Source organism: Quercus suber, unplaced genomic scaffold (assembly GCF_002906115.3).
Source record: "Quercus suber isolate HL8 unplaced genomic scaffold, Cork oak 2.0 scaffold_386, whole genome shotgun sequence".
NCBI lineage: Eukaryota > Viridiplantae > Streptophyta > Magnoliopsida > Fagales > Fagaceae > Quercus > Quercus suber.
In genome coordinates, this window is record NW_027069838.1 from 185,574 (window position 1) to 198,410 (window position 12,837).

The 12,837-nt window shown below is 34.7% G+C and overlaps 1 protein-coding gene across 1 annotated transcript; it reads right to left on the bottom strand.

Moving 5' to 3' along the window:
• Nucleotides 1–348: 348 nt before the first annotated feature.
• Nucleotides 349–5,125, bottom strand: LOC111984884 (glutathione S-transferase F11). Its single transcript, XM_024016513.2, has 3 exons — nt 4,856–5,125; nt 3,922–3,970; nt 349–1,108 (listed from the first exon to the last, which is right to left on the bottom strand). The coding sequence occupies exons 1-3, from the start codon at nt 5,000–5,002 to the stop codon at nt 660–662; spliced, it is 645 nt and encodes a 214-aa protein (XP_023872281.1). The 5' UTR covers nt 5,003–5,125; the 3' UTR covers nt 349–659.
• Between the last annotated feature and the right edge of the window lie 7,712 nt (nt 5,126–12,837).

Genomic DNA, 12,837 nt, shown 5'->3' on the forward strand with positions numbered 1-12,837 from the left:
ACAAGAAATGACACTTATGCTGCAGCCATGTATCAAGGAATGGTGGTAAAAAAGTAAAAACCAACTCTATGTTTGGCAGTGTAAGAGGGGAGGGAAAAAAAAAAAAAAGGAAAATGAGAGGGGAGGAGAGGGAATGAAAGACATGCCTTTCTGAAATTATATCTGCACACCTTTTTTATTTTATTTTTTTGCACCGCACATGAACAATTTTTGACCAATGTGATAGAAAGTACTGAAATACTTTGGTTGAACTTATTAAAAATAAAATCCAAACAAAGTAAATTATGCTATTGCTAATAATAGTTAAGTAGCACCATCGGATTGCAGTAAACATATGACAGACGCCCTTTTAAAATTAAACTTGCACACTTTCTTATTTTAGGACAAATTACACTTTTCTATTATAAACTATCAATCCGATTATACTTAATTTTCTGAATTGTTGAAACACATGATTGACCCTCCAAAGTATAACACATTTTTTAAATTGGGGAGTCGATCATTTGTTTCAATAGGTCAGAGGCTCAAGCGTAATCTGAGTGACAGTTTAGAGTGAAAAAAAAATAATAATAATAAATTGTCCTTTATTTTATGTTTTGCACCACACGTGAAACAATTCTGGGACCAACATTATATCTTGGGCAAGGTTCAAGAGGTAACTAGTAACCAGCAAGCTTCATTAACTTCTTCCAAGAAGGTCTGTTTGAGATGTCCTGCCACCATGCATTGACATTCTTTCTCTCTGTGATTAAGTGCCCCATATTAGCTTCATTCATTAGATATCTAATGCCAGGAAGATGGCTAAGATCAGCCAAAGTGAAAGAGTCTCCAGCAAGGTAGTTGCATTTTGATAACCTTTGCTCATACACATCCAACACCTTCTCTAGCTTTTGTTCACAGCTATGAGCCAAGGCCAAGTCCCCAGGCTCTCCCATCCGTGGAAGGATCACAAGCTGAAGCACAAGTGTGAAAATCAGATCATTGAAGTTGTGTGCTTCCACTTCCAGCCACTGATCCACCATAGCTCTCTCTTCCAAATTATTTCCCATTAGGCTGGGAACACGGTCCGCGTACTTTGCCATGTAGTACCTTATAATTGCCCTCGACTCTAAAATATAAATGAAAAAAAGAGTAACCATATGCAAGAGAAGAAAAAAAACAAGATTTTTCACACCTGTGACGTAGCAAATTGTGAATGATGAAAATAAAAAAGTAAGTTTATATGAAAATAATAAACAACTACTCACAATATGTTATATCAAAATTATGACAAAAAAAAAAGTCTTAAAACCACTCGTGTAAGAAAAGAAAACAAGATTTTCATTTTCCCATCCAATTTTCTTTTCCAACTAATCTATTTTGTATATCTATAACTACAAACAATATTGTAATTAGAGATGGATGTGACACATGATGTGTCACGTAATTAAATAGATCCATACATTTATTTATGTTTGAAGATAAGTTACATGGTAAATCATAGAGTTATCAAATTAAAAAAAAAAAAAAATCTTTTATTGATTTGGCTAAAAAGGGAAAGATGTCCATTTTTAAGTGCTCAATCAATTTGGACTTCGAAGGTTGAGCTTGGGTGGGTCGTGTCACAACTCACATAAAGTAATTTTTAGATACTTCTAGAGTATAAAAAATTGTGTTTTTTCCTTTCACATTAATGGTAAGGTCTGCTCATTAAATTCATGGTAAAATCTACTATAAATATGAAAGAGGAAAGCACAATTTTTTCATATTTCGAAAGTACCTAAGAATTTTCAATCACATGATCCAAATCTTAGCAAGAGACTTTCAATCAGATCCGAATTGTATTAGGGTATTGGTTCTCATCAGATAAGCTTTGTGTTGCGTGGACTCCACCTCTGCCACTCTCCATCACTGCCTGAGCTAAAGGTGTATTATTTAGGGCTATATAATCTAATATTATTATACTTTTTTTTTTAGAATCTTAATATTATATAATATTAACTTAATAACTTTTTATTGAATATATTTTTTATCTTCAGCTTAATAATTTCACTGTTGCATTTTATTATTTTCTTATATCTTCCATCTTTATAAAATGTCAAGACAATCAAAAATCAATAATTCTTTCATCTAAATTATGAATCAAGTAATAAATTTATACATAAGAAGATAATGCAAAGGAAATAAATATATAATTTTAGAGTCTGAATTTGGTAAAGATGGACTGTAAAACTCATGTTTTACATCATCCAGTAAGAGATTGTCACATCAGCATTTTGTTTAAAATTTAATACATCATACCACACCTAATAATATCTCAATAAACTCTCAATTTTGTTGGATTTATATATGGATATTAAAATTGATTGAGTATAGTTGTACTTATTTTTAAATATTTTATAAGATAATGTGACATGTTGGGATTGAAGGGATAAAATATGGGTTTTATAATACATCCTTACAGAATTTAATCTCATAATGATTATGATTGGGTTATAGTATGATTGTTACCATGTTAAACAAAAACAAAAGTCAAGGAAACATAAAAAAGAAAGGCAGTTAAAAATATTTAAATTGATACTCAATTGCTAGATTAACATGACATAAGTGTAAAGATATTAGATTTACTTGTAAATTTGTTAGATAACTAGTCTGTGCAATAATGCACAAGAAAGTTTATTAAAATATAAATTTTTTTGTCTAAACATGAAATTTGATAATTATGAAATGATAGTTATTAATAGGTATTTATTATGATTGTATTTGTATATGGAACAAATAACAATCCTTTTTTTTTGAGAAAGTGTCAATGGAACAATCTATTCTACCATTTTAAAAAAAATGATATAATATGATTTTAATCAAACATTTAAATATAAAATAGAATTTAAACTTAATTAACAAAATTAAAATAATGAATTGTAAAATTCTGAAGGCTTAAAAGTTTATGTGGCAATATATTAGGAGGTCAACCAAAAGATGTTTTTAGTTTATATATATATATATATATATAGATTATAGTTTATAGCTAGATAAACAAAACTAAACCATTTATATGTTTTTGTAAATTGATGCAATCATATAGTCGGTATGGCTAATTTTTGGAACTCTCCTAGGTTTTGTTGTGAGCTCTGCTTCAGTGTGAGCCTCTCTGTCCTGTTTGTGGGCATTTTGCCGTCCTTTGTAGTGGTTTTCACTGTCTCCTTTATGGGTCTCAAGAAAGGACTTTTATATATTGTTACATTTAAACTTGAAATTAAAACTAGGCCAAAAGTTGGATTGATACAGAAAAAATATTTAATCATCTAGCAGATGATGACAACACTTTTTAAGTAAAAAAGGGGAATTTTATTTTTACCCAAAAATGAGAAAATTAAAAAGAGTAAGCATTCATAAATAATTTTCTCTAAATAAGTACGTTATTACGATTTAAGAGTCTTTACAAATTGACGTGTTACTAGTCACAAAAAATAAAATAAAAAATCAGAAATTTTTATATTTTGTGTTTCACTCCATTAATCACAATCATCAATTTGTAAGACTATGTGCAAAATTCTTGGTATTTTTCACATTTTTCATATCTCTAATTATAAATGAAGAGATATTGAGGAATAAAAATTGGTAGCGAACTTAATTAGATTACATTCAATGTAAATGATATATATATATATATATATATATTTTTTATTTTTTTTTTCTTTTTCTTTTTTATTATTATTATTTTATATATAAATATAAAATAATACTTTTGCAGTATCATAAATACACATTTTTCTCTTACATGAACAGTAAAGCTTATTGTTACATGAAACGTGTTGGTAGGCATTTATTATAGGCTCGGAATATTATTTTCTCTTTAGAGAAATGAAATATTGTTCTCAAGAAAGGTTAAGGGACCATGTATACATATATATTTGTGAAAGTGGTGATCCGGGTTCTCACCATAAAGTCTGAAGTCGCCATCCTCTATGACCGGAACTTGTCCAAAAGGCTGCACCAAAGAATTAGAACATCTCCCATCAATAAACCTTTTTTTTTAATAATTAATATAAAAAACCATTAATAAACCTTAAGAAACCAAATTTAAGCTCTACCCATAATCTATTATGGGTCCATTATTTAAGCACTACCCATTACTTATTTTTTGTGTCGGTTATGATGGCTTATTTTGGGGAGTTTATTTTTAAAGATAAAAACTCATTTTAATAGGTGAAGTTCTAATAAGTTGTATTTTTTTTTTTTGAGAATCTAATAAGTTGTATTTAAAAAAAGAAAAACTTTAAAGTATTATACACAAATAAATAATGAAAAACAAGCTGACCAAGTTTATTAACTCAATTTTTAGCTTTTAGCTTTATATATAGTTTTTTAAAATCTAGATTTAGAAAAAGGTGAGATCTCACATTTTTGTTCTTCACATTTTCTAAATATAAGTATACTTTAGCATCTTTCAACAAAAAACTAAATAAATTATTTCCAAACAAATACATATCTGTTGAGAAATTATGAAGGAACTTTATTTAATCTTTTCTTTACATAGGCTACACGCCTTTTCTTTTTCTTTTTGTTGATAAAACATAAGTTCATGCGTATACATATACATACAAGAATTTATTATGCATATTATTTCTTTCACGGACAAATACAAGCAGTGTCTAATAGACTAATATATGTTTGGCAAGACAGAAGTCTTCCGGTCTATAATTTTTAACAACCTCATATTTTTTTATTGTACTTTTATCAACATTGTAATATAAACAAATGGGTTTCCAACACACACACACACACACACACATATATATATATATGCACACTTTAGTGGAAGTATTGGGAGCCAGAAATTCTAATCAGCAATCTTAATTATTATTATTATTACCTGCCGGACGAGGAACTCAGGTCGCTTATGTTCTCCGGCATCAAGATCAACATGTACAAGTTCGAAGTCCACCCCCATCTCCAAAAGGCAAGCTATTACTCTCTGTGTACATGCTGACTGAACTAAACCATACACTTTCACTACCATCTTTTCTAAATAAAAAAGGCACCGCACAACAGTTTGTATTAACTACGAGAAAGCTCTTTGAATCTTGCCAAGATCCAAACTGTTATTTATATAGCAGAGAGAGAGAGAGATGTGTTGTGAGTTTTTATCATCTTGCAAGGCTTGGGGGTTGCCTCGTGAGTTCTTAGAAAGATGACATTGATGTTCCATTTTAGTTCTTGTTACTGCATGGTGGCTTTGGGGGTTGTCACATGCTACTGCATCAACTGGTGGAGTGGTGGGTATGGGCAAAATGCCAAAACCAAAACTTTCTAATTGCGTGAAAAGTAATGTCTTCAAATTCGGGACCAAAGTCGTCACTCAATTTTAACCCACACGGCGAGTCGGCAACGTGAGTGGATCATCCAGTCGAATATTGACAACTCATAGATGCAATTATAGTTTGAGAAAGTTTAAGAACACAAAAAATTTAACACCCGCTTATGTGGCAGATTGTTAGTGATAGGTAAAAAAATGATGTCCGTAATGAACTCAAATAAAAACTAGTACAAGCTTGTCACATCAATAAGGGTAAAAAATGTTATTATATATATATATATATATATATTTGTATGTAGCATTGTTCTTAGAGTTAGGACCATACAAGTTGTAAAATGATCTAAATGAATGTGGCAACTAGGGTTGTCCAAGCAACCTGGAGTCCTGATCAAAACCGACCCGTTACAACTGAATTTGACACCTTCGGCGGTTGGTGATGGGTCATAACCCTCAAAAACCAACTTCGGTGGGTTTCATCATCTAAAACCCGAGCCACCTGACCTGATCGACAAACGCTAAAATAAGGCCAAATTACCTAGATCTGGCAACAATCTGGCGCTCCTTAACTTCGATACTGCTGCGTTTGGTCTTCCTTCACTTAGATCCGCCCAAATTTGGCTAAGATCTACTCAAATTCAACCACCATCGCTCCTCATTGGACCCGACCAAACCGATTGATCACTCTCGTGAGCCCGATCCGACTTGACCCATGGTGATTTGCAGTCAATTGCGGGTCCCTTCTTCTTCCACCCGACTTGAGCAGGTTGAATCTAGATTGAGGCCAAAATCGACGCACAGACAGTTCTAGTGGCAACGTCTAAATTTTTCATTCGTTCCTTTTACTTTGCATTATTATTATTATTATTATTTTCTTTTTAAGAATCACATCGTCATGGGTTTAAGTGAGCTGAATCTGGCGACTCATTGTAAAATTTTTGGTACAACTTTTGGGTGCATGTAAGGCTTGTAATTGAAACAAACCAAACTTTAGGTTTGGTCAAGATGGTTGGCACATTAGACCTGGGATTTTTTTTTTTTGGGGGAATAAATACATTTAGGCAAAAATGCAAAACTGACCCTATAACTTTCACGTTTTTTCATTTCAGTCCTCTAACTTTCAGTTTTGTCAATTCAGTCCTCTAACTTTCAATTTTTGTCAATTCAAGGCTCCGTTACAAATCTGTTACTGCTGCCGTTACAGCTGCCAAAACGACGCCGTTTTCAATTTTTTTTTTCTGGAATTAAAAGAAAAATCTGAAAAAAAAAAGAAAAAAGAAAACATTAAGGGGAACGAAGTCGTCGTTCCCCTTCCCTGAATCAAAACAAAAACAAAAAGGGATTCGTTCCCTTCACTGAATCAAAACCAAAAAAAGGGATTCACTCAAATCCCTAACTTTGAGTCCGAGAGAGAGAGAGAGAGTGAGCCGGTTTGAGAGAGAGAGAGAGAGAGAGAGAGACTGAGTTCACAGCGGTGTCGCCGCCCCTGCTCGCTGCCCAGTCGCCGCCCCTGCCGCCCCTGCTCGCTGCCCCAGTCGCCACCCCTGCTCGCCGCCCAGCCACTTTGCAAGTATATTTTTGCAGCTTAATGACTAAACACTTCACTCATATTTTTGCAGCTTCTGAATCGGTGACCCTCTAATCTGTACATAAATGGGTTATCTCATAAATATCTTCACCCACCAACACTTCTCTCATAAATACCCAGCAAAGAATAAGCACAAGAATAGTTTTAGTGTGTTTTTTTTTTGGGTATATGTAGCAGCAGAACAATGAGCTGTGTATTTTATAAAGCTAGTGACTTTTTGAAAGTATTTTTTTTGCATTTTGTTTGTTTATGTTGGACTTTATTGACTGTTAGGTGAGAATGGGATAATCTACTTTATATGATTTATTTTTTCTTTTTTTGAGTGAATAATATATATTTTTTTGTCTGTTTGCTGAACATCTTCACATGCAATTTTATTGTTTCGAAACAATTTGGTCCCCACTTGGAGGAATTGTTTGCTGTGTGGGGTATTTAGATGTTAGCCCTTTATTTTTCTGTTGGGCTAATGGTGTGTGTGGGGTTACTTAAGACTGTCTTTGTCGGCTAAAATACTTATGTTGTGTGCTGACTTTTTTTATTTTAAACTTTCAGAGGGAAGATGATTGGTCAGAATTTTACGTTAGTTCTTCACTACAATGGAGTATTGCATCACTCGGTTAAGAAGAGGAAGTATATAGGTGGCAAGGTGAAAGTTTATGATAATGTGGATTCAGATTGCTTTTCTGTACCAGAGGTTAAGAATTATTGTGTGGAGTTAGGGGTATTGGATTATGTTCAGTTTTATTATCTTGTGCCTGGGTTGGATCTTGACAATGGCTTAAGATATTTGTCTATTGATGGTGATACTCATGAATTATTTAAGTGTCTTGACCCCATTGATCATAAAATAGACATTTATGTAGAACATGCAACCCCTGTTCAGAAACAATTGTTAGTCAAGAATGTTAGTGTTGTTGATGCTGCAAATTTGGTTGGTTGTGGTGTTGGTGTGGAGGGTGTGGGTGTTGATGACATTGATGGTGATTGTGATGATAATGATGTTGATGAAGTTGATGTTGAGGACGGGGATGGGGCTCTTGCTAATGATGAGTTTGAGGAGGGTGATAATGTAGTCGATGAAGGGAATGGTGTTAGGGGCAAGGATGGGAATGGTGCCGTGGGAGATGTGGATTATGAATGGTATGACTCTGACTATGATGACCCAGCCAATGAACAATTATATGAAATTACTGTGGATGACTACATAATTCAGCCCACCATAACCCATAACAATCAACCCTCACAAGAACTCACAAATGACATCCATCCATTGTCACACCCACCTAATTTTGCAAACCAATCACTATCCCACGTAGATCTAGTTCCAACTCTTTTTAATTGGCCGTTGGATGAAATTCCAAGTGGATCCGACTATGCATCCTCGGACCAGTTGCATTCTCCCAACAATTCTGATGGTGAGCAAAAGCAAAAATTACCTGAATTTAGAAGTGAATACATAAAGGATCCTGAGTTTGTGTTGGGGATGTCATTTAGGGACAACAAGCAATTCAAAGAGTTTGCACAAGCTTACAAATTGAAGCATGGATATGGCATCAAGTTGTCAAAGAATGAGAAGGCTAGGGTGAGGTATAAATGTGTTGAAGGTTGTCCTTGGAAAGTGTCTGCAGGTATTGATAAGGAGGCAAACTTTCGGATTAGTGCGTTGTATAATACTCATACATGCATTAGATCTTTCCATAGTAAGCAAGTTTCTGCACATTGGGTAGCAGAAAAGTATGTTGATCAATTTCGGACTAATATTGAATTTAAAGCTAAAGATTTGGTAGCTGCAGTGGGGCAGGATGTTACTGTACAGCTTGCCTTGTCGAAGGCATATAGAGCTAGAGACATTGCTAGAGGCATGGTAAGAGGAGACTTTTGTGAGCAATACACCAAGGTTAGACGCTATTGTGCGGAGTTGAGAAGATCTAACCCAGGTACCACAGCTAAAGTCACAGTTGCTGTCCCTGATCATAATTTCAAGAGGGTCTATGTCTGCTTAGCTGCATGTAAAGAGGGATTTATTAGTCATTGTAGACCATTGATAAGTTTAGATGCTTGTCATTTGAAGGGTGTAGTTGCTGGCCAACTTCTAGCAGCTGTGGGTATAGATGGAAATGATGGTATGTACCCAATTGCTTATGCTGTTGCTGAGGCAGAAAATAAAGAGACTTGGACATGGTTTTTGGAGAATTTAATAGGTGATATAGGGCTTGTGAGTAACCATGGATGGTGCTTTATTTCAAACCAACAAAAAGGTTTACTTCCTGCTTTAGCTACTGTGGTCCCAGACGCATACAATAGATTCTGTGTGAGGCATTTGTTTGCTAACTTCAAGAAGAACCATCAAGGAAAGGAGTTAAAGGACTTGATGTGGGGGGCAGCTAAGGCATCAACAAGAGCAGCATTTGAAAGTTATATGAAGCAAATGGAAATAGTGAGCAAGGAAGCTTGTGATGATTTAAGAGGTAAGTCTCCGATGCAATGGGCTAGGCACGCTTTTCCCTATTATCCAAAGTGTGATATGCTATTAAATAACCTTTGTGAGACTTTTAATTCGAAGATTGTGGAAGCAAGAGAAAAGCCATTGGTCAATATGCTTGAAACCATTAGAAGATATCTCATGGTTAGGATCTGTAAGAATAGGGATTCAATGGCTAAGTATGAAGGCCCTATTTGTCACAAGATCCAGCAAAAATTGGAGAAATGTAAAGAGGCTAGCATTGATTGCACATCTATTTGGTCAGGTGGGGCGAGGTGGGAGGTGAATAGTGGTGGCAAACAATTTGTGGTTGATATGGAGAAACGTTCATGTGCTTGCAACTGCTGGGATTTGACTGGGATCCCTTGTAAGCATGCAGTGCACGTAATAGGTTTCAGGAAAGAACAAGCTGAGGATTATGTGCATGACTTCTATAAGAAGGATACATATATTGCTTTATATTCGCATCTCATTCAGCCATGCAATGGTCCTGATTTGTGGCCGGAAGTAGATGGAGATGCAATACTTCCTCCAATCCATAAAATCCAGCCAGGGAGGCCTAAGATTGATAGAAGAAAAAAGGATAAAGATGAAGTTTATAACCCTTACAAGATGAAGAGGAATCAAACAAGTTTAAGATGTGCACATTGTCATCAATTGGGTCATAACAGAAGGACCTGCAGGAGCAATCAAAGACCACCAGGAGTAGCAACTGCCAAGGGCAAAGGCAAGGCGGCAACAGACAAGGGCAAGGGCAAGGCAACAAGTAGCAGCAGAAAGAGGGTATTTGAATTCATTTAAATTATTTCCTTAATACAACAAATTATGCACATTTCTAATGTTTTTCACATGCAAGCCGCCAGTACTAAGGAGCACTTCATGGGATTTAGAGTGTAAGTAGATAGTGCATTTAGCAGCCAACAAAGCAATGTATGTGTGACGTGTATATATATAGCTAGGCAGCCAACAAAGTAACATCCTTTGTTTATTTCAATGACTTTGAATTTTATGAATTTTGTTAGTTGGGTATATACGTAACCGAAGCTTGATGTTTATGAATTTTAATAAAATACCAATGTGGCAACTAAATATATATATATATATATATGGTTATTACTTTTATATCTTTTTGCTGTCAATTTCTAATGTCTGTATACTTTTCACATCCAGGCTGTTAACATTGAGGGGAACTCAAAGAGATCTAGAGCAGGAGGAGTTAATGGTAGTCAACAAAGCTGCAGAAATTTTAATAGTCAACAAATTAGTAGAACTTAGTTAATTCTAGGAACAGTATTTCAGAACTTAGGCATGTAGTTTGTTATGTAATTGGCCAAATATTGTCACATGGCTATTATTTTGTGATGTTATTTCTAAACTATTAAGGCAATATAGTTTTTGAAGCGAGTAGACTAATATTACAATTATTTTGTGACGTTAAAGTGAAAAGGCAAGGCAAGGTTTCCTTTAGCTTGTGGTGGAATTGACCAGTTTGATTGATTTCTTGTGTTGTGTGGAAGGTTTGTTCCATTTATGCATTTACAGGACAGTTTGGCTAGATGTACTAAATCGAGCTAGATGTAGTTCAATTTAGCTTCAACCAGTCTGTATCTCTTGCAATATAAACCTTCAGCTTAAATAGTATTCCACTCTTAAGTTCTCTTATTGAGGAATGGCCTGTGAATGGCCTTGGTTCAAGCGGAAGATAAATGGGAGAGGGCTTGGAGGATAGGGAAGGCTTTATTCTGCTTGTTGATTAAGATTATTGTAGCATCAATAATTATACAAATTTGGTTATAATAGCAATCTAACGACATACAATTTGTATAAAAGAAGAGCTCATCAATTGTCAAAATCTCCACATATTTGTATAAAAGAAGAGCTTTATAAAAGGTATATATTTGCACTCATGATTTACATACAACTTCCTCAAAGATGCCAAATCAAAAAAGCTAATTACAAAATTCAGGTCTATGAATGAATTGATGAAGCAAAATCACAAGCCAATGTTCAAAGCAAAATCATATACAAAGTCATAACCCCCTCTGTCCTCACAGTCTTCATGGCACACCCACCACTGATTCAGTCAAGGCAGAGTAGCGAGGGTGAACACTGTCCAGAAAAGTCACTCTTCAACAAGATTCACAAGCACATATTCAATCAGTGACAGATTATTATCTTCCTTCACAGTGAAATCAGCAGGTTCAGTGACTTCAACACGGCCCCACTTGTCCACAGCAAGCCTCATTGATCCTTTGAACATGTCAATTTTAGCATTGAGCAATATTACAGTGCTGCCCTCTTTCATGAAGTCCACTAAACAACATCCAAGATAAATAAAATCAATTAAAGGAGAAAAATTCAGACAAACTACATGAATTGTTTTTCCATCCCTAAAGTTTAATTTTTGTCATTTTAGTCTTGAAACTTCAACAATTCTTTCATTTTAGCTTATAAAACAAACACTATTCTCATACGTGATACAATGTGATTTTACAGTAAAGACAATGGATGGAAGCACCAATATAACAGAAATTTTAAAGCTAACCATAAAAATGACAAAAAAAAAATCAAACTTTAAGAACACCCATTTAAAAAAAAAAAAAAAAATTAAGAACACCCATTAAAAAAAATAAAATTTTAAGGACAAAAATGACGATTCATAATATGGCTTTTGGCTATATATGTATATTTACAGAATCAGTAAAATCAGAAGATTCGTTTCGCGTTGGTTTTGGATGAAAAACTATCGAAATGAGAGAAAGAGATAGAGATACCAGTGATCCATGAGATCCAGACGGAGTGGTAGTGTGCGAGCAGGGGCGGCGAGCAGGGGCAGAGCAGCGAGGTGGTTTACACGGCGGCAGGGGCAGCGAGCAGGGGCGGCGACACCGCTGTGAACTCAGTCGCTCTCTCTCTCTCTCTCTCTCTCTCTCTCTCAAACCGGCTCACTCTCTCTCTCTCTCTCTCGGACTCAAAGTTAGGGATTTGAGTGAATCCCTTTTTTTGGTTTTGATTCAGTGAAGGGAACGAATCCCTTTTTGTTTTTGTTTTGATTCAGGGAAGGGGAACGACGTTTTTTAGATTTTTCTTTTAATTCCACAAAAAAAAAAAAAAAAAAAATGAAAACGGCGTCGTTTTGGCAACTATAACGGCAGCAGTAACGGATTTGTAACGGAGCCTTGAATTGACAAAAATTGAAAATTAGAGGACTGAATTGACAAAACTGAAAGTTAGAGGACTGAAATGAAAAAACGTGAAAGTTAGAGGGTCAGTTTTGCATTTTTGCCATACATTTATTAGAGCTTAAAAACAACAAAATCTGAAAAGGACCATAATCATCTCCATCAACTTCCCAACATCGTTGGACTTTTGGAGTCATGAGAAAATTTATCCATTACAATATGGGTGAAGTGGAGGCGTGTTGATTTTTTTTTTTTTTTGAAGTTTGGTTAGAATTAGGCCACTTAAGTG

Coding starts and splice junctions, on each gene's coding strand:
- LOC111984884 (XM_024016513.2), bottom strand. CDS start 5,002: ATGGTAGTGAAAGTGTATGGTTTAGTTCAGTCAGCATGTACACAGAGA. Junction 3,971..4,855: donor CTGAGTTCCTCGTCCGGCAG/GTAATAATAATA, acceptor TCTTTGGTGCAG/CCTTTTGGACAAGTTCCGGT. Junction 1,109..3,921: donor TGGCGACTTCAGACTTTATG/GTGAGAACCCGG, acceptor TTTATATTTTAG/AGTCGAGGGCAATTATAAGG.